The 23,447-nt window shown below is 43.3% G+C and overlaps 1 protein-coding gene across 3 annotated transcripts in view; it reads right to left on the bottom strand.

Annotated features, from left to right (window-relative positions):
- LOC139557316 (plexin A3) overlaps positions 1-23,447 on the bottom strand; it is a 134,844-nt gene that overhangs the window by 62,736 nt on the left and 48,661 nt on the right. For all 3 annotated transcript variants that reach the window (XM_071371957.1, XM_071371959.1, XM_071371960.1), the window contains exon 4: positions 6,335-6,475. In XM_071371957.1, coding sequence (XP_071228058.1) covers positions 6,335-6,475 — 141 coding nt within the window. The remainder of the gene's footprint in view (positions 1-6,334; positions 6,476-23,447) is intronic.

Genomic DNA, 23,447 nt, shown 5'->3' with positions numbered 1-23,447 from the left:
AAGGAGAGTTGTATGGCATTGAAGCTCGCCTGGAGGGTTGTTAACACAGTGTCAAAAGAAGGGCCAGAAGTATACAGAATAGTGTCGTCTGCGTAGAGGTGGATCAGAGAATCACCAGCAGCAAGAGCGACATCATTGATGTAAACAGAGAAGAGAGTCGGTCCAAGAATTGAACCCTGTGGCACCCCCATAGAGACTGCCAGAGGCCCGGACAACAGACCCTCCGATTTGACACACTGAACTCGATCAGAGAAGTAGTTGGTGAACCAGGCGAGGCAATCATTAGAGAAACCAAGGCTGTCGAGTCTGCCAATGAGGATGTGGTGATTGACAGAGTCAAAAGCCTTGGCCAGGTCAATGAATACGGCTGCACAGTATTGTTTCCTATCGATGGCGGTTACGATATCGTTTATGACCTTGAGCGTGGCTGAGGTGCACCCATGACCAGCTCTGAAACCAGATTGCATAGCGGAGAAGGTGTGGTGTGATTCGAAATGGTCGGTAATCTGTTTGTTGACTTGGCTTTCGAAGACCTTAGAAAGGCAGGGTAGGATAGATATAGGTCTGTAGCAGTTAGGGTCAAGGGTGTCCCCCCCTTTGAAGAGGGGGATAACCGCAGCTGCTTTCCAATCTTTGGGGATCTCAGACGACACGAAAGAGAGGTTGAAGAGGCTAGTAATAGGGGTGGCAACAATTTCAGCAGATAGTTTTAGAAAGAAAGGGTCCAGATTATCTAGCCCGGCTGATTTGTAAGGGTCCAGATTTTGCAGCTCATTAAGAACATCAGCTGACTGTATTTGGGAGAAAGAGAAATGGGGAAGGCTTGGGCGAGTAGCAGAGGGGAGGGCAGTGCTGTTGTCCGGGGTAGGGGTAGCCAGGTGGAAAGCATGGCCAGCCGTAGAAAAATGCTTATTGAAATTCTCAATTATAGTGGATTTGTCGGTGGTGACAGTGTTTCCTATCTTCAGAGCGGTTGGAAGCTGGGAGGAGGTGTTCTTATTCTCCATGGACTTTACGGTGTCCCAGAACTTTTTTGAATTTGTGTTGCAGGAAGCAAATTTCTGCTTGAAAAAGCTAGCCTTGGCTGTTCTAACTGCCTGTGTATATTGGTTTCTGGCTTCCCTGAAAAGTTGCATATCACGGGGGCTGTTCGATGCTAATGCAGAACGCCATAGGATGTTTTTCTGTTGGTTAAGGGCAGTCAGGTCAGGAGAGAACCAAGGGCTATATCTGTTCCTGGTTCTAAATTTCTTGAATGGGGCATGCTTATTCAAGATGGTGAGGAAGGCATTTTTAAAAAATGACCAGGCATCCTCTACTGACGGGATGAGATCAATATCCTTCCAGGATACCCCGGCCAGGTCGATTAGAAAGGCCTGCTCACTGAAGTGTTTCAGGGAGCGTTTGACAGTGATGAGTGGAGGTCGTTTGACCGCTGACCCATTACGGATGCAGGCAATGAGGCAGTGATCGCTGAGATCTTGGTTGAAAACAGCAGAGGTGTATTTGGAGGGCAAGTTTGTTAGGATGATATCTATGAGGGTACCCGTGTTTACGGAATTGGGGTGGTACCTGGTAGGTTCATTGATAATTTGTGTGAGATTGAGGGCATCAAGCTTAGATTGTAGGGTGGCTGGGGTGTTGAGCATGTTCAAATTTAGGTCGCCTAGCAGCACGAGCTCTGAAGATAGATGGGGGGCAATCAGTTCACATATAGTGTCCAGAGCACAGCTGGGGGCAGAGGGTGGTCTATAGCAGGCGGCAACGGTGAGAGACTTGTTTTTAGAGAGGTGGATTTTTAAAAGTAGAAGTTCAAATTGTTTGGGAACAGACCTGGATAGTATAACAGAACTCTGCAGGCAGTCTTTGCAGTAGATTGCAACACCGCCCCCTTTGGCCGTTCTATCTTGTCTGAAAATCTTGTAATTGGGGATGAAAATGTCTGAATTTTTGGTGGTCTTTCTAAGCCAGGATTCAGACACGGCTAAAACATCCGGGTTGGTAGAGTGTGCTAAAGCAGTGAACAAAACAAACTTAGGGAGGAGGCTTCTAATGTTAACATGCATGAAGCCAAGGCTATTACGGTTACAGAAGTCATCAAAAGAGAGCGCCTGGGGAATAGGAGTGGAGCCAGGTACTGCAGGGCCTGGATTCACCTCTACATCACCAGAGGAACAGAGGAGGAGTAGGATAAGGGTACGGCTAAAAGCTATGAGAATTGGTCGCCTAGAGCTACTAGAGCAGAGAGTAAAAGGAGGTTTCTGGGGGCGATAAAATAGTTTAAAGGAATAATGTACAGACAAAGGTATGGTAGGATGTGAATACAGTGGAGGTAAACCTAGGTATTGAGTGATGATGAGAGAGATCTTGTCTCTAGAAACATCATTGACACCAGGTGATGTCATCGCATATGTGGGTGGTGGAACTGAGAGGTTGGATATGGTATAGAGAGCAGGGCTAGAATCTCTACAGTGAAATAAGCCAATAAACACTAACCAGAACAGCAATGGACAAGGCATATTTACATTAAGGAGAGGCATGCTTAATCGAGTGATCAATAAGGGTCCAGTGAGTAGAGGTTGGTTGGGGTCGTGGCGATCCAGACAGCTGGCCGGGTATATGGCTATCGGTAGCAGCATAGGATGGAGGTCTGTTAGTAGATACCTCGTGCGTTTCCGTCGGTAGGTTCCGTGTAGTGGGGTTTTGTTCAGATAGCAGCCGATAAGACAGCTAACGATTAGCGGGCCTCAGATGAGCGTTCAGGTAACGTCGGGACGGAGGTGCCGGTTGGATAAATCCCTCGGGCAGATAACGTCGGCAGTCAGTCGCGGCAGTCAGTCGTGAAGGCCCGGTGGGGTTCCGTATCTGCAGCAGCAACAAAAGAAACGGGTCCGGATGGTGATGGAACTCCTCAGCTGGCTAGCTCCAGCATGATTTGAGTTTGCTCCGGGGTCGACGTAAGCCAATAGTCACACGGTATGCAGCTAGCTAGCTGCGAAATCAAGGTGCAAGTGTCCAGAGCCTGCGGCTGGAATCCGGGGAAACTGAGAGAAAAAAGTCCCGGAATGCTCCGGTCCGAGTCGCGTTGCACAAAAGTGCCGGTAGATTATCGAGCTAAAGGAATAGCTGATGACCACAAAACGTGGGCAGCTGAAACACCAACGCTAGCCAGTAAACCGGCTAATTTCGGGGCAGCTACAGATTAGCTTCTGGCTAGCTATCGGAGTAGCTTCTGGTTAGCTTTCAGGCTAGCTTCTGAATTAGCCCCTGGCTAGCTTCCATGATGGATTTTCAGATTGAGGTAAATAATACTTTTTGTAATTGGTGAAGCGGGTTGCAGGAAAGCTTTTGCAGGAAAGCTTTTGTAGTTGAGTTCTTGGATAATAAATAAATAAAAGATATGCGAAGAAAAGGTGTAAATATATATATATACAGGACACGACACGACAATACGGAAAAAGACGTCTGAACTGCTAAGCCACCTTGGACAAGAAGAGTAATTTGCGGTTGTTCCCTTGTCGTAAACACGCACAGTCTAATGGGTTGCCTTGAATGATTGATTTAAATATAAAAAATATATATTTTAGTGATCATCCCCCTCCCTTTGGCATCAAGTGAGACCATCCTTTTACATTTCTAGATGTCACAGGGTAATATGCCACGTACAGTGTATGCACAATGCCGGTCTCTGCATGTCAATCATGTGCCCGGGAAGGACTTTAACAAAGACATCCTTGCCACTTTCATCTCTCCTAAAGTGCTGAAATGCTTACGCTGAGGGTAACTAATCTCCTTTGATCGCCTTAATTTTTTTAAATTTTGAAACAGAGAAAAACACAATCCCGCCCAAAGGGATGTGGCGTTGCCTTTCAAGTTGCTGAGCTTCTGGTTCCTAGTACTGCTGCAGTGGAGAGGGCTACTAGCATTAACGCTAAGCGTTAAGCCTGGCAGGCCCTGTGGAGCGCAGGCCTGCCTCTCTGCCTCTAGTGTCAGGGAGTCAGGCGCTGGGTGGGCGAGGTGTTATGCCGAGTTCCGTGCTTCCTGTCCCATGCTAATTTATGCAGCAAAGCGCCAGCATGTAAACATGCCACCACCACCGACATGTTTTATAATCCTCTGCCCTAAGTCTCCGTTTATGACATGATGCTCGGCTTTCAGCATCCCACAAGCACCTTGCAGACAGACAACTCACAAAGGGATGGAATTAAACAAGTCAATTTTATTGAAGCTGCAGCTAAAAACTGCTGAAAATGCAATATTTTTTCTTATGGAAAATATATATCACAGTGGTGTAGATGGTACAATGATTCTCTACACTATACATGCTTATTTTGTCACATAAACTGAAATTAGGTGATCTATTAGAATTTTAATAGCCAGGAAATGGCGGAGCGATTATTTGCATAGTGCAGCTGTAAATCGATAATAAAAGCAGGCTGTCCACTGAGGACTTATCTTTTATCCTTTTTATGTATGATGGTTATATATTATATATGCACAGTACTGTTAAAGTTTGTGTATAAAAATAGCATCATCAACTGCCACACATTAATCTGTGTTTAAAGTGGGCCCGTGTGAAAGGCAGAGAGCTATAGGAGTTCATCTTTGATCCAATGTATTTACCTCCCTGTGATGACCTACAACAAGAGGGTCGTTATGGGGCTGAGGTGCACTCACGCCAACCTGTGCACCTGCCTTTAATGAAATATTCAAATCTCCCTGCAACGCTCTGCTCTGCCGGTCAGTGTTGTCTATTAATTATTTACCTACCGCAATTCATTCACATTTCATAAATAGTGAAAACGTAAGCAGGAGGCAGGCTCTGAAGACACATGTACGGTACAGTAGGCAAAAATCCCAGTGCAGGAGTGGTTTTAGAGAAGATGAGAGAAAGGGTCTACTCTACATGCTTTTCTTTAATCAGTTCCAGATAAACAGCTCTTAATACACATTCTGCATACAAAACAAATCAATTGGGAATCATTTGACACACGCTTAAGCATCGGAGTGCCTCACATTTAATCATTATGGGGAAATATCAATATCTGGAGCAGACCCATGTGGTTTTACTCCATCATGCATAAGGAAGCCCTTTGTTTGAGTGAATGAGCTAGGCCGCACAGAGCGGTGCCATTCTCCCTCTATCAGATTCCCTTCTTTCATTCTGGCCATAGGGGATCCTCCTCTCCTCTGTGATTCCTGTCCTCGTGGCCACCCCACCCCCCATGCTCCAGGAGGGGCTGCTCTATTCCTTTGATCATGCACCACTTCTCTCTAACATCAGTCTCTATCTAACAACTCTTCAACGACAACTCTGGATTATAGCTGGGAGTTTAGAGAAAAGTTTAAAAAAATTGCTGTACACTAAACTGTAGTACTGAGGTTTAACAAGAGCTCTACAAGCTGCGTGGCGTATATCTACTTATATAACACTGCGCCAAAATCATATCTCCTCATTTTGACTACGCAGACCTTTTCTAAATCACAAGACAGCCTGCCAAGTCTTCTCATTGGAGGGCTCTTTCTTTTCTCTGAGACATGCATTCTGGCGGCAAAAAGTGAACGGCTAAAGATCAAATCTTTGTGAGAACTGCACAACGACAGCAATTCATCCTTTCTTTCAATGAATTGCTCAATTCTGAACAAAACAAATAACCTCTGAAAGATGTATTATGCAGGGAACCAGCATCATTATTGTGTGCAGCTGCGTGTACTGTATGTATGTGGCTCTCTTCTAGTCAGCTGCAGAGGAACTTGGTGTGTTAACCTTCCTATCCGATCCTCAGCTGTACAATAAGACCTCTTAGAATAGAGCTATTCTGCAAGCCTCTCCATGGAGACACTTCCCCGAGGTTTCCTATTAGGGAACCAGCTGAGGCAGAATTCAAAGACAGAACTGGTGTTTCATATTCCGTCTTCCTGTCGCGCAGATGCTAAAACAACATAACTGAAATTCCGGTTAGGTTTCAAAACAAAGCAGACTGTTGACAGTGCCTGAGTCTAATTTCGATTCCTTTTGACAAATGTATCTTTATATGACCAAGATAGGTCATCATAGCGCAGAACAAATATTTTCACACGCATTATGATTGGAACCATGAAACAAAAGTAAATCTCTCGAGAAGTAAATCAGTTAGAGATCTGAGAAGGTCTGAGAATCTCTGAAAGTAAGACAACACTGTATTAAACTGTGGTGGTTAATGCTGGAACAATCTACTGTAGACGAGTTCATACTTTTCCTTTCCCACATCCTGAAATAAAACTATGGATCGTCTTTGGTGGTCAGTGCTTTCTTTATGCTGTGTGTGTGTTTGTGTGTGCGTGCTTCTCTCACCTGTTTGTCACTCAGCAGGTAAATGTATTGGTAGTCAGGGCTGAATACCATGTCACGCAGAATAGGTTTCCCTTCAACCACTGTAACGGTCTCATACAGCAAAGCACTCTGGGATGGGGGAGGTATGCCATCCACTCGGATCTGAGGAAGAAAGAGACAACAAATTGCAAAATAATTTCATAATTTTTCTAATTACTATTTCATGAATCATGACGATGTAATATCATGTGGAGTTTTTTTATACACCAAACTGCATGTGAGGAACATTTTTAAGGTTTACAAACATATTTATTTTTTATTTTGCTTTGCATCAGACACAAATAACATTCCACAAATCTCCCACAAATCCTCAGCTCTTTTGATGACCTAGAAAACAAATTCAGAGGAATTCTGAATATGTATGGCAGAGGGGGGCTGATGAGGAGGAATATCCTCAATATGTAAGATCAGTAAAAAAGATTAATCAACTTTTAATGATGCGTACTATACACAAACAGTAACACACACACACACACACACACACACACACACACACACACACACACACACACACACACACACACACACACACACACACACACACACACACACACACACACACACACACACACACACACACACACACAAACACACACACACACGCACACACACACCCAACCCCCACTGTTTCATCATTACCACCTTCTCTGTTTCCTTACACTGATAATTAGAACGCTGAGCGGGCTTGGTAAAGGAGTTCTAAAAATGTCAAATTCGCATAATCTTTGATGTGATTGGAAATAAATGCTGTGAGCTCTGACAACTGCAGTTACAGCTGCAAAGCTCACCTATATTCACATCCTTTATTCAGGAGGGAAAAAAGGTGGCAGCTTGCTTTTCTGTCCTAATCAATTTTGATGGAAATGTGACAGGGGGAGGAATGGAACGGTAAACAAACCAAATGAATGCAGAGGAATCCATTTTGAAAGAACATGAAATAGAAACGTAGAAATCTAAGGGCAGATAAAGTGGAGCAGATGTCAAGGTGACAAGCTCGGCTTTCTCCTAAATATCTGGGTCAGCCTGAAGTGACAAACATCGTTAGTCTGTTAATTAGCTGCCTCCTCATTGCTGCAGTCTTAGTAATTAGTGTTGACAAGGTGGCATCAATTAGTCGAAGGCTGCCATATTGGATGTCACAAGTTTCTGGCCAAGATGAAGACTGACTGAGACCATGTCCCCCCAAAGCAGTGGGACAGCAGGGATGGAAAAATATGACGTTTATTGTCAGCGCTTTGTCAGTTCAAGTGATACCAGCTGCAGTCATCTCACACCCAGCTATCTGCTGCCATGTTCCTCATTTTCACAACTTCCAAATGCAGACACCATTAGCATGTTCCTCTAGCCAGTTCTCTTTTTTATCTTGGGCCATCAGATAATTCGGGAAATGGATCCTGGGGCTTATACCTGATTACACATGATCAAATATGAGATGTTAAACCACTTTGCATGGCTGTTACGCAATACTTTACATACAAACATTCAAAGCTATGAAGTAAAATGCCCTCAGATCAAACTGAAGAAAATCTTACTCATAATTAGTTGACGTCGTGATCAATACTTTCAGAATCCCATTTCATGGACTCATCCTCTCAATGTAGTGAGTTGGAATTTATTTTATATATGTTTTAAACTACATCCAACTATATTTTCTTGCCAAATCAAAAATAGCATAAAAAAAGGAAATTGAACTAAAAGTGGGCTACTTCACTGACAATAACTGAAACACTGACTGTAACAATTGTTGCATTATCAAGCAACTAAGCAAACAGGCAGCCAGAATACAGCAAGTTTACACTTAAACAAATCGCTGACATGCAAACAGCTAAAGAAAAACAACCTGCCAACCTGATATGATGCAGGACCTGCCGGGTCCAAAATAAACCACTGTCTAACAGTTTACCTTTTATTGTGCCTGTTTAAGACTGAAGAATATGTAAACACAGCAGAGCGAACTCCTTGCCTTGTTGATGCTGTAAAACCATGTGGCATATAGTTAATCAGGCCTGATGGTACAGTACAGTTGGCTAGCCCTGCGGGAATATGACATGCTAAACCAGAACAATATCACTGATGCTAAAAAGATGCTGAGGAAAATGCTGGTTCATCTGACTAAATGAAAGTACGGTGTTGTTTTAATGGAACAAATATTTGAAAAAAATCCTAATTAATAATCGGTTCTTATTTGTGAGCAGTCCTCAAGCCATTTTAGAATTACGCTGGCAGTCCTGCAGCAATGCTTCATGAAAGTAACACTGCTATGATCCACAGATATGGTTCTGCTAGTGATAGACAACATTTAGAGACTGCATGTGTCTAAATCAGTGGAGGTCAGTGCCGTTTAAGATGAGGGAGAACAATTTATTTTATTTATATTACAGCATATTGAATGACTATCATTTATATTTCATTCACCCAGTTCAATGTAACAGCGATAGGTTTAGGCTACTACATGATACGCACATTTTCCCTATACCCAACATGAGGTTGTTACAACCTAGCCTATGAATGACAGTTTATAACGTAGGTGCACACAAGTCATGAGACAAATTGATACATGGACAGACATTGTCATTCAATACCGCCTTGCACACTCTTGCCTGCATCTAGCTGATATAGGGTGTAATCATTAATCCAACAATTGCAAACGAGAGTTTCTATTGGACAAATTCAGGTATGTTTATGCCATTTTGTTCCGTTTGCTTCTGTTTAAAAAAAGTTTTTCAACAGAATCAGCGGAATGAATACACCCCTGATTACGCGTAAACACAGTTCACTTTCATAGCAGCAACGTTGTATTCCTTCTCACAGCTATGCGCTCTCCTCCTCTCACCTTGTCCCTTCGCTTGTGAACTTCAATGCACAACACATCAGCTGTATGTGACCAGGCGAAAAAACCTTTCCAAGCCAAACCGCTACACACAGCCTACACCGTTGTCACCATATTAGCTAAAGTAATGTCATAGTCAGCATAGCTAATAGAACTAACACGTTAGTAATCCCGCTACAATCATGCAGTAACGGTACAGTCATTACAGTCAATAAGCAGTTACACTGGCGGGCCCTGGTGGCAATAAATTAGTAAAACCAAAAGCTTAAATTGACTTGAAAGAGTTCCAGAGCTGTGTTGGAAAGTCATAGTCAGCTAGCTAAAAAAACATCCCTCTGTTTGAGCAGGGTGTTTCAGTAGGTTAAACTAGCTAGCTGCATTTGCTAGCTAAATAAGTGAAACTAAAAGTGAAAAAAAATGACAATCTCTTCCTATTTCTCTCTTGCATCTCCATCGTTTTGTAAGAAATTAATTTGTTAACCCTAACTACTGTCTTTCTCTCTCTGAGTCAACTACTCACCACATTTTATGCACAGCCGTGCTAGCTGTAGCTTATTCTTTTAGTACTAAATTCATTTTCTGATCCTTTGATTGGGTGGACAACATGTCAGTTCATGCTGCAAGACGTCTGATCGGTTGGAGGATGTCTTCCGGAAGTTGTCATAATTATTGTGGAAGTCTGTGGAAGGAGGTGAGAACCATGAGACTCCTAGGTTTTGTGTTGAAGTCAGTGTACCCAGAGGATTATGGAAGCTAGCTAGCTACACCATGGTGCTACCCTACAGAGTGGTTGAGGCTACTGTAGACATTATTTGCAAATAGTGTGTTTAATCAATTATTTGGTGACATTTGATTATATTTAGTATAGTTTTATCAAAAAATTATAACTTTTTCTGTAATTCACTGAGGAGGATGGTCCTCCCCTTCATCCTCTGAGGAGCCTCCACTGGTCTAAATGTTTATAGATGTTATCTATCACTAGCAGCACCATATCAAGTAACATTCTGAGTATGAGTAAATGTGCTTGGCGAATCTGATAGTTGTCTGCAGTCAGTATACTGCCACTGCCCTCCACACAAGCCTCAATATATCAGGACATAATGAAGTCTGGGATATTGCAACTACATGTGAGTCTCTGGGAAGGTAATGTCCTCCTCAGTGTCGTTGGAGTGTTTGAAATGCAGAGAGCTTCCTACAGCCTGCTGAGAGCTGACCTCTTGACATCAAACAGCTCAGATGAAGGTAATTGGAATTTAGATAAATATTACACTCTCCTGTCAAATGATGTCATGGTGGCACAGGGCTCCGATTCATCCATTAATGAACTTGCCTGGGCCCGGTTTCCCGACAGCGATGGAACTTAGGCTTACGAGCATTTTAACAATGCATCTTTCCTATAACGGCCGAAGCTGTAACATGCGTTTCCCAAAATACCACCTGGAGAAAACATTCACTAAGTGCGTCGTTGAGGCATGTGTCAAGACTGATAGGATCGACAGAATGGCAGCGCTGCTCTCGGATCAGCTATCTCCATTCAAATCTTACCTTAACATTAGAATACTGATGAAGGATCAGCTCCTAGAGAGATATTATCTCCTATGGCTGCAAATATTGAGGTGGCTTATTCGAATGCTTACCCTATAATAATACCCTAAATCAAGAATATGCACATCAATGCACGCATGTTGTTACACACCATGAAATATATTGAGACAAAGATGGTAGCCTACAATAAGCAAAATATAATTAAATTGAATGACATGAAATGAAATGTATTAAAATATTAATGAAATATAGGCTTAATGCATGCAGTCATCTCGGTTTTCATTTGAAGCATATTTTTATCTTTCGCTTGTTTGTAACATTTGCAAAGACATTGGCAACTTTGTATTTGTAGTCAACTTCATTGTGAAGTTATGGGATGTCACAGAGAGACAGATAAACATCTTGATTCTATGTTTAGCGGAGCTCTTCTGTGTATAAAGTGACGCGGTAGGTAAAAAACGCATCTAATGACGCACTTAGCTGTTCTATGAGTGGTCTGAGGCAAGCGGTAAATGACAAGCGTTTTTAAGTGCAACTTTAGTAATGATGTTTTTGCGAAACAGCTCTGAGATTTAACGATGCTCCTACGAAGGTTCTATCAATGAGCTTAGCCTTAAGATGCTTTTGGGAAACTGGGCCCTGGCTGGTGGGAGAGAGAGAGACTGGGCCCTGGCTGGCTGGTGGGAGAGAGAGAGACTGGGCCCAGGTACTCTGACTGCAACACCGCCTGCCTGACGGGTTTCATCATAAGCCCATTTCCCCTCTATCTGCTTGTTTGGTTGCTTGCCTGCAATTGCAAGCACTCATCAGGCCTTCTTTATAAGGGCCAATCATGTGTAGTTTAGGCTGATTTGTACCTTCTCTCTGTGAATCTGTAATTTCAGTTTCCTATGATTTTGCACTGTATCATGGAATGGTGAGAGATACTTTATATTATATAGGCATTCTTGCATGTTTTCTGCAAATATGAATATCAATTGATTATAGTTACTATTTCCGTAACTGCACTGAATGTTCTGTAAAATTGTACTTGATAAAAGAGATCATCTTCATTTTTGATTAAAATTGAGATAATAAAATAAACATGACTGTATCCCGTAATCCTTTTATTTAAATGTCTGCATATCCTCCGAAGCCGTTACAGTAAATCAATGTAGCTATGTATAAGGTCCTCCATGCACCAGAATATAAACACGTGTCAAAGAGAGCAAGGCGTTGTGAGAGATCTGACCTCTGTGTTCCAGGGCTGTGAGAATACACAGGCCGCTGGCCCTGGGCCCCAGCCATACAAGGTAATTGTGGGAAAGAGATTACATTTAAAAAAAGGGCAACAAACACATGAATTAATAAAGGTGGAGAGGGGAAGGAGCATTGTGAATCAGAGGTCGAGCAGGGGTTGTTGACTTTACTGCCAATCACAGCCGGATGGATTGTCTGTCTCAGGAAGGCGGCCATTCATCAGACAGAATGGAGGGTGAAAAACAGAAAGAGAGAGATGGAAGGAGGATGAAGAATGAGAGAAATGACACCATCTTAGGCCTTCATTGTAAAAAGGAAAATAGCATTTGGAGGCAAGTACTTCAAAGAAGGAAGGTACAATACCTCCCCCTTCCATAGACAGGAAGACATTTACTGTGAGCACTCTGTGGAACTGTTAATGAGCTATATAGTTCATTTGTCAAATCTCTCCCTAAATATCTAAGAGACTCACATTTCTCCTTGATGCAAATGACACTAAATGTGGTCATTTTCAGAAATGGATTGAAAATCATCCTTTGATGGTGAAGAGAGAGTGGAACCTAATATAGTGTGTTTTTCCACACAGGGGATGCACAACATTTTTCAATCTTAGATCAACTTCTTTATTTAGTTCCCCTTTATCCAGAATTCTTACGACAGACATGCAGTAAGCACCGAACACAGCTGAACTGAACTGTTCAACTATTTATATCTTATGTTCTACCCATGTGTAACGCTCCTCCTCTTTGTCTGATGATGAGGAATAGGAATCATCGGACCAACACGCAGCGTGGTAAGTGTTCATTGTAAATTTTATTAAATAAACTGAACACTGAAGGACAAAAAACAACAAAGAGAGTGAACGACACGAAACAGTCCTGTAAGGTGAAAAAACACAAAACAGGAAACAACTACCAACAAACATAGGTGGGAACAGGCTACCTAAGTATGGTTCTCAATCAGAGACAACGATTGACAGCTGCCTCTGATTGGGAACCATACCAGGCCAAACACATAGAAAAGGACAACATAGAACAAAACATAGAATGCCCAACGCAACTCACGCCCTGACCAAACCAAAATAGAGACATAAAAAGGATCTCTAAGGTCAGGGCGTGACAGTACCCCCCCCCCCCCCCCCCCCCCCCCAAAGGTGTGGACTCCGGCCGCAAAACCTAAACCTATAGGGGAGGGTCTGGGTGGGCATCTATCCGCGGTGGCGTCTCTGGTGCGGGACGTGGACCCCGCTCCACCTTAGTCTTAGCCCACTTAGGTGGCGCCTCTGGAGCGGAGACCCTTGCCGCCGACCCCAGACTGGGGACTCTCGCAGCGGGCCCCGGACAGGAGGGCGACTCCGGCTGCTCCGGACAGGAGGGCGACGATAGAGGCTCGGTACTGAAGGGCGTCGCTGGAGGCGCCGGGCTAGAGGGCGTCGCTGGAGGCTTCGGACTGACGGCCTTCGTTGGAGGCCTCGTGCCATAACTCCTCACTGGAGGCTTCGTGCCATGGATCATCACTGGAGGCTTCTTACCATGGATCATCACTGGAGGCTTTGTGCCATGGATCATCACTGGAGGCTTCGTGCTATGGATCATCACTGGAGGCTTTTTGCCATGGATCATCGCTGGAGGCTTCGTGCCATGGATCATCACTGGAGGCTTCTTGCCATGGATCATCACTGGAGGCTTCGTGCCATGGATCATCACTGGAGGCTTCGTGCTATGGATCATCACTGGAGGCTTCGTGCCATGGATTATCACTGGAGGCTTCGTGCCATGGATTATTACTGGAGGCTTCGTGCCATGGATCATCACTGGAGGCTTCGTGCCATGGATCATCACTGGAGGCTTTGTGCCATGGATCATCACTGGAGGCGTTGTGCCATGGATTATCACTGGAGTGGAGAGACACACAGGAGGCCTGGCTCTGGGAGCAGGCACAGGACTCACCAGGCTGGGGAGACATGCAGGAGGGTTAGGGCTTAGCACAGGCACAGGACTCACCAGGCTGGGGAGACATGCAGGAGGTCTTGTCCTTGGCCGAGGCACCGGATGCACTGGGCCGTGGAGGCGCACTGGAGGTCTCGAGCAACGAGCCTGCACAACCCATCCTGGCTCGATGCCCACTCTAGCCCGGCTGATGTGAGGAGCTGCGATGTAGCACATGAACATGTACTGGAGACACCGTGTTGTGCTCCACCGCATAACACGGTGCCTGACCAGTACGACGCTCCACCCGGTAAGCACGGGGAGTTGGCTCAGGCCTCCTACCTGACTCCGCCAATCTCCCCGTGTGTCCCCCCCAAAAAACATTTCTGGGGCTGCCTCTCGTGCACCTCTCCTCGAGCTAACTCCTCGTAGCGTCGCCGCTCCGCTTTGGCTGCCCCCAGGTCCTCTTTAGGACGGCGATACTCTCCCGGCAGTGCCCAGGGTCCCTTGCCGTCGAAGATTTCCTCCCATGTCCAGGAGTCCATCAATTTCTGCTCCTTCCTACCACGCTGCTTGGTCCGTTGGTGGTGGGTAGTTCTGTAACGCTCCTCCTCTTCGTCTGATGATGAGGAATAGGAATCATTGGATCAACACGCAGCGTGGTAAGTGTTCATTGTAAATTGTATTAAATAAACTGAACACTGAATGACAAAAAACAACAAAGAGAGTGAACGACACGAAACAGTCCTGTAAGGTGAAAAAACACAAAACAGGAAACAACTACCCACAAACATAGGTGGGAATAGGCTACCTAAGTATGGTTCTCAATCAGAGACAACAATTGACAGCTGCCTCTGATTGGGAACCATACCAGGCCAAACACATAGAAAAGGACAACATAGAACAAAACATAAAATGCCCACCCCAACTCACGCCCTGACCAAACCAAAATAGAGGCATAAAAAGGATCTCTAAGGTCAGGGCGTGACACCATGTTTCAGTCAGTATTACATATGCATCCTAAAACTGCAATTGCAATGCTCAGTGTTATCCATATAAGGAAATACATTACAAAGGACTTGAACACAATAACCATGGTCTGTACCCTCTGAATCCAGCCAAAACAAATTCCTGCTGCCACAATGTGACTATAGTTAGGGTACGTGGGAGGACCAGAGAATACGCTTTTTGTTCAATAACGGCAACATATATTTGATCCTCTGGTTTCTGTCAAAGTTGGATATAGCCTATCTTACACTCAGGTCAACCTCGCAAAAGAAAAAACTCCCAGCAGCCTCAACATTATGTAATAAATGTAAAACAGACATTGGCACTTAAAAGCAGTGCCTTCGGACATGCCCTAAGCACTGCCACGCTGATCCTAAATATCTAACCTTTTCTTCAAAGCGTTTAATAAAAGCTGGGTACCTGGGCCAGATGTGGCCGTTCCTGGCTCTAAAGGTATAAGTGTGCCTGGGGATGGTAATGGAAGATGGCTCATTCCCTTGGCAAAGGTGAGTTTCCTTCGATGGAGAGAGTACTAACGTTTTTAAGTGATTCAAGGGATCTGACTGTGCAAAGGTGCTGGAGAGTATTTTGCAATAACTGTCAGACTTGGGGCTTGAAATAAGACACAAGAGATGAGGGAGGAATAAGAGACGAATGCTATTTCCTTTTCTTTCTTCGTTTGCCATGTGTTGTATTGTATGTTAAACGTCATCAAAGAAAATGATTTTGACACAAAATCACACAGATATGAAATGTAACAGTATCACTTGAATATAAAAACATGGTTTGCCGAGTTTATTCGAGTTAAGGAATACATTTGGAATGCAGTTTAAGTGAAGTGATATTTACTGCATGTTCAGTATTTATGTCTTCATGTGTCATATGTTTCAATGCAGAGCAAATGTCTACATAGCCTTGCTGTATTCTTCATCATATGATATTTTTTCACCTTGGCATATATAGTGCCTTCAGAAAGTATTTACACCCCTTGACTTTTTCTGCATTATGTTGTGTTACAGTCCGAATTTAAAATTGACTAAATTGAGATTGTGTGTCACTGGCCTACACAGTACCCCATAATGTCAAAGTGGAATTTTAGAAATTTTTACAAATGAATTAAAAATGAAAAGCTGAAATGACTTGAGTAAATATAATAACTATTCAACCCCTTTGTTATTGCAAGCCTAAAAAAGTTCAGAATTAAACAATGGCATAACAAATCACATAATAATTTGCATGGAAGGGTACCTACAGGTAGATAGGTAAAAATAAAATAAATAGCAGACATTGAATATCCCTTTGAGCATGGTGAAGTTACTAATTACACTTTGGATGGTGTCACTATACACCCAGTCACTACAACGATACAGGCGTCCTTCCTAACTCAGTTGCCGGAGAGGAAGGAAACTGATCAGCGATTTCACAATGAGGCCAATGGAGACTTTAAAACAGTTAGTTTACATAGTTTAACGGCTGTGATAGGAGAAAACTGAGGCTGGATCAACAACATTGTAGTTACTCCACAACACTAACCTAAAGGAACACATGAAAAGAAGGAAGCCTGTAGAGAATAAAAATATTCCAAAACGTGCATCCTGTTTGCAATAAGGCACTAAAGTAAAATTGCTAAAACTTTGGCAAAAAAATTACTTTATGTCCTGAATACAAAGCGTTATGTTTGGGGCAAATCCTACACAACACATCACTGAGTACCACTCTTCATATTTTTTAAGTATGTTGTTATGGGTATGCTTGTCATCGACTAGAGAGTTTTTTGTAGGATAAAAATTAATGGAATACATCTAAGCACATGCACAATCTTAGAGGAAAACCTAGTTCAGTCTGCTTTCCAACAGACACTGGGAGACAAAAGTTCACCTTTCAGCAGGACAATAACCTAAAAGACAAGGCCAAATATACACTGGAGTTGCTTACCAAGACGACATTGAATGTTCCTGAGAGGCCTAGTTACAGTTTTGACTTAAATCTGCTTGAAAATCTATGTCAAGACTTGAAAATGGCTGTCTAGCAATGATCAACAACCAACTTGACAGAGCTTGAAGATTTAAAAAAATAATAATATGCAAATATTGTACAATCCAGGTGTGCAAAGCTCTTAGAGACTTACCCAGAAAGACTCACAGCCGTAATCGCTGCCAAAGCTGATTCTAACATGTATTGACTCAGGGGTGTGAATACTTATGTAAATGAGATATTTCTGTATTCATTTTCAATAAGTTTGCATTTGTCATTATGGGGTATTGTGTGTAGATGGGTGAGAGAAAACAAATCAATATCATCTATATTGAATTCAGGCTGTAACACAACAAAATGTGGAATAAATCAAAGGGTATGAATCATTTCTGAAGGCACTGTACATGTATAACACTGAAAGTTTTCACACAGAAAATGAAGAATTTTATAATTGTTCATTTCATATTGCACCTTACAGTACAGTGAATGTTAAGAAAGAAGTAATGCTGTTACTACACATTTGAAAACAGAATGGGTGAAAAACATCCCTGTTTCCCTATCAGATTATAAGTGAGAGATACACTCCTGCAGTTAGTTTCATTTTCAAAAAAAATGGCTACCCTTTTGTGTTAGAAGGGAATTTATTCTACATTAAACCTGAAAGCTCTGGGTCTGTGAGATGAGGTCAAAATCCTCAAGCTGCACATTTATCCTCTTAAGAGAAGGGAGGACACAAAGCCCTGCACCCCAGGAACTGAACAAAGGGCCTGTGATTCAATTAAGAGCCTTATCCTGTTTCCCCCCAGCCAGCCTGTCAGATCAGGCTAAAAGCACTGGTGGACCCAGCAAACAGAGGTGGCTCTCAGTCTCCACTCACACTCAACACCTGCTTTGTTCCAGCTCTGCTCCATGGCTCCAAGGCTACATAGCCTGAGGACCAGCTCAAAGTTTTCAACACAAACGGCCATTCCTCTCTTACACCTCGATGGTTGGCCTGTGGCTGTGTCTCTGTGTCTCTGTGACCCCTGACCTGACCTGACCTCTGTCAACAGGAATCTGTGGTGCATCTGTGTTATGTCTGTTTTACAACTGTGATGAACAATTAATCGACCTGTCTTTTTTTTTCAATTAGTCTTCATTAAAACTAATTGTAGGCTGTGTGTAGAGGTCAACATGATTCTGAAATTGCTGCCTCACATAGAAAATCAGCTACACAGACATGATACTGACCCCAATTTGCTACAGAAAGCTGTAAGAGTGTGCATGCTGTGCGGCACACTAGAAATTAAATCTTGTTTGAACAAAGTCAGCAAATATTGGTTCTAACAAGTATGCTCACAGTAAAAATCAAATCAGGAATTTTGATGTTCAAGGGTGTCAAATAAATAAATGTCTGACACTAATTTTCCTTCTATGACACAATTCTCAAACTCTTCACATCACTTACACTAGCATCTGCTTTAGCGACATCAAGAGATACACTTACGTAAAAATGGCCTCTTTTAGAGAATATTTTCGAAATGTGAGTTGCATACATGCTTGCACTCCTCTCAGACCTGTTTCTAGCATGTTTCGGTGGCCAAGCAGTACTTGGTTTGTGTGTTATCATCATGTGCGTCCCAGGAGTCCTCGTTTCTGATCTCTAGGCCGGTAGGGTGAAATCTGTGTGCCCACACTTGGAGGTCCTCCACCAGCCAAGCATCATAGAGTGTCTAACTAGAGTCCTCCACCACAGTTGTCATCTATCTCACCAACAACCATAACTGCAGTCCTCCACTATGACATCCTTCAGGTCTCATCTAAAATGAGCAATTACTGAGGAGCAGTCATGCTTACTGTCAATCCCCTACAGAAAAAGACAACGCAGGTGCAACACAGGTTGGTTTATTAGGTTAGAGTATGGCCTATCTTCTCCATTACTCTACAGCCATACTTACTGGACACCCTGAGGTGACATCAGCAGATAATGTAGGCTGATCATGTGACATGGTTCTGGTTGATTAGACAACCAAATGCTGCACTTTGGTCAAGTTGCTAGGTCTATCCGTTTAATCACAAGCACTACGTAAATGATCTAACGTATCACCAAAGTTCATCAGTAGTCACTATCTATTATCCTCGCTAGTTAACCTATCATTGTTTTATTATTGTAGGAAGTCAACGTGTCAATTGATTGCAGATTAATCAAAGCAGTGGTGGTGAAATCTTTCTTCCTGTTTGTTCTAAAATCACGACTTGACCTGCCAGAGAATCCCGGCAGCCAGTGATTGGTGGTGAATTCCGCTCAGGCCTCTGAGCCAGTCACACAGAGAAAAAGTAGTATCCCAGGATGTTCCCTTTCAAGAAGTGCTGTCAGGAAGCAGAGTCTGGTCAGGCTCCAGTGATCACAGCGGAACCAGTTGCCAGCAGCCACTCCTCAGGTACTGGGCTGGAGCCAAGGGACTGTCAGTACACTGCCCAGTCATCTCATAGCAAGACTACGAAACACACACACGTGTACGCGCAAGCATACACAAACGCACACGACACACACACTCACACAAACACACACACTCAGGCATCAGGAAGGTCTTTGTCAGGGCTCTAGGAAAAAGGAGCTAAACTTTGTCTATGACCCCAAAGAGACTCCTAAAACTCCTATAAGCCAATCCGCCCTCCACCTCCTGGCCATCCACAAACACCCTGAACATGAAACTGCACTTAATCTCGGAATTAATTAAGCAGGAAATTGCTTGTTGGTTTAGCACATCCTCATGCTAGGAATCCACCCCTAAAAGTGAACTGGCACATGAGTAGACTGACAGTGTTTGTGTTAGCTGAACCACAGTCCAGGGAACTTTATTTCCATCAAATCTTTAACAATGTTTGAAAGCTTTCCTACGGTCTACAACATGAACAGTGTGAAGTATAAAAAGCAGATAGGCCTAGTTGCCCACAGGGCGGGTTATGACGGTTAGCTAGGGGAAAACAATTGGGACTATTTCTGTGTAGAAACAGATAAAAATGGAGCGGCTGCCTAATTTATGATCCATTATGTTTCGAATGCAAGTGTGAACCAACAAAAGCAGGAAACTAGGAAATTCACACAGGAAATGCAAACAAATGTCAGAGCTCTTAACGTGACACGTGATATGACAAATGATTACTGACAAACCTTTCTATTACCTGTTGCAGTGAAGAATGTGGGTACTTTCTAGAACAATATTAATCATTGGACAGGTCGATACATACATTTCTGTCAATTATTCTATATGGAACAACCATTCTATTAAGAGGTTAGTAAAACATGATTACAATCATATAATTGTAATAAACTCATGTTCTGCATCTTGTTGACTTATACAGTATGCCTGAAGCAGTACAAGTTTGAAGATTTCCTGGTGAATGAAATACAGTAGCCTATACAACAGAATACATTATCATCGCCAGCAGTGTACACAATATCTGCATGACGAGCTATGCTGTTATCCTCCAAGTGCCAGTTCTAATCTGTCAGATTAATTTGAGTCATTTTGAGCAGAAACTGTGTACACTGTCTGTAAGGACAAACAACAGCCATGTCTCGATGTTTGAAGGCAAACAGAGTTAATGGAGCTTAGTGTGAGGCACTCTCCTGGTTCAAAACACTCCAGTGCTGTTGTTGAATCTCTCTCCGACTGTCAGGAATACAGGGCTTTGGCACAGTACAGTGCAGTGTTGCCACAACCAGTACTCCTTCTCCATCATCTTTACTGATAGTTTTGCCTATCGGAAAGTTGATTACAATTCAATTAATTTGCAAACAAAGGCATTCTTTGTCATCTGCCTTCATTGTATGATCAACAGGGGCACAGAGAGATAAATTATAAATATTACGTCTGAAATAGTTCTTCTGTTTATCTTAGTTTCACTTTTGTTTTTAAATTACTTATCGAAACATCAGAGACAGACACCATGGGTTATGTTAAATCATACATTTGGCCAATTAAAATTCACTTAACATGTTGATTGTGTTTGGCTTGGCCAAAATGTGAGGCCCTGAGAAAACCATTAAACAGAGATTGAAGGAATCCAGGTGTCCTACTCTCCACACCCCTATGCCTGCCAACCCAGAGGTGTAGAGTTACTGAACAGGAATGCCATGCACTCAGGTTCTGTGGCTCAGACAGGATGGAACACTTGGGACATCCATTTCCCCTCTCTCCCCTCTCTCTCTCTCTCTCTACGTCTGTGGCTGATGCTAGACCATGAACGCCCTCCCTTCTCACCCTAAATGGGGAATGACCAGCTGCCAGTGGTGGAGACTTCCTGGGACTCAGTTACTGTAGATATCCAAATTCCTCATCCCGCTCGGGTTCATAGACTTTTTACTCTCTACTTCCCGTTGGCATCCTCTCTTTACAATACCTACATGTCTGGTAGCATTCCTGGCTTCTAGGGCAATTTAACACACACTTACTCAACTTAATGTACTGTTCACTGTGCTGGAGACATTGTTATTTATGTGTGTGTATGAGGCATTTGTTTGATGTATAGGTCTTCATTCCATTGTATTTTTTTAAGCTGTCATACAGTGGTGTCGCTGCTAATAAATCTATGGCAGAAATGTGACTATTCTCCGTCACTGTGCGTTACGCTCAATAACATTCCATTATTTGGTGTGCATACACAACACATATACTGCACATACATGAATCAGACCCCATGATTAACACTGACAACTAAACAATCACACCGACCCAGGAATATTGTCACCAGTGTTAATTTGTGTTGAGCGGACAGGCCAGGGAGTCACAGTAGCACCCTGTTGTTCTCTACTGTAGAACACAGACTCAGGAAGGCTGTGGACCTGCAACACCCCAACCAGCTAACCCTTTACAACAAGTTCCTGGCCACGATTTATGACCTTTGAGTTGCAAAAAAAAAATAGACTCAACCTCTATATAAGCAATTTCAAGTAATCCTATATATTTGTGGCTGACCCGAATTGGTTTTTATGCACTAAATAATTACATTTGAACCATCTGGAAGGAAGCCTTGTGATCTAATTCCGTCCATCTCCAAAGAGCTAGCTGGCTGTAGTTTACAGGGTTTCCACCCATGCCTTTGTGGAAGCGGGAGGAGAGAAGGGGAAAAAAGTAAAATTTTAGAGTGATGTGTCAGTAAGTCTCCCATATCTCAGAGCAGCTTGAAACTGCCTGGTCATCTCCGGGTGGGATATAGACCCGTTACTTCTTAGCACACACACAGCCTTGGCCTGAACTCACGAATCAATCAGAGCATGTGTATATCTCTCAATACAGATCTGTCTGTCGGGAAAGGTGGGGGTGTTGGTACTCGTCTGTAAATGGCTGACATGGGTTGGCCCTTTGAACCTGTCTCTCTCTGCTCTATGGGAATGGGGGTGTCTGTACGCCCCTAACTTGAATAGCAGCATGTAAGCGTAGTCAACACAGAGCCTTTAATCACACCCCTATCCTGGGCTTTTTGTGTGCTGCTGGCATCTAACACGTAAAACCCCACCCACTCGTTATCTGATAAGTTGGTGTTAAGACACAAACAGTCTGTGTCAACAGAGCTCTGTATGTCTGTAGGAGAGGAGAGCCTCCACAATAGAGGAGCAGCACCTGGCCAAGTGATTCTTTCACCCATCCCCCATCCCCACACCTCCTCGCTCTGCCCAGGCCCCCAGCCCCGTTTTAGTATGCACTTGCTAACAGGAGGCGATAATGGCTCCTTTCCACAGGGTGTGTGCTGCTCCTAAATTAGACACTTTCATAGCATATAGAGAGGCTGAAGCTTCACACAATTGTCAGAGCTGACTGAGGTTGGCAGACTTTCTCTCTCCCAGGACATTTATCCTGAAAAAAGGGACCGTCTGATCATACATTATCATATATTGACTCTGATTCAAAATATGTGTGGCCAAATGTGGGAAGAAGGACATCTTTTGACATTCCCTCTAGTAAAGAAAGCCTGCAGTTCCTGTGTGAATATGGACACTGCGGTACAGTCCCTACCTGTTCGACCTCTCTCTATCTCTCCTCTTCAGGCCACAGATTAAGAAGGCCAGACCCAGTTGGCCTTATAAAGCCTTTTTAACTCTCTTTTTAACATTGTGAGTGCTTTTGACCATGTACTGTCCAGAGGGTCTTGAATAAAGGATTGATTAGGTGGATAAAGGGAGGCCATTTTGCTGATCTTTTGCTCTCCACCATGGAGGGAATTATGGGTGTCTGTGAGAAACCAGGGGAGGGAGCCACTGTCGACTCCTCCACAGCAGCATGCCTCTCCCTCTCTCTCTCATCAGGGGCTGGAATGAGCTGAGGATGGGGGGGAGGGCTATGTTGTTAGCTGGGGTACATGAAATACTATCTCCAATATTAGTGATGACAGCGATGATGATAGGACTACAAGAGTGGTCTGAGCCATAAGCAAATCCCAGCTATACTCATATACCCACTTAAAGGCCCCCAATAACAAATCACTGTAATTATATGACTAAAGTCATTGTTGATTATCTTAGCTAATATCTTTCAGCTCATTTGTGTTTCAGTGACGTATTCTAATC

Source organism: Salvelinus alpinus, chromosome 28, assembly GCF_045679555.1.
Source record: "Salvelinus alpinus chromosome 28, SLU_Salpinus.1, whole genome shotgun sequence".
In the NCBI taxonomy this organism is placed as follows: domain Eukaryota; kingdom Metazoa; phylum Chordata; class Actinopteri; order Salmoniformes; family Salmonidae; genus Salvelinus; species Salvelinus alpinus.
Note: the sequence above shows the minus strand (reverse complement) of the source record. Positions and strands in the feature narration are given on the sequence as shown.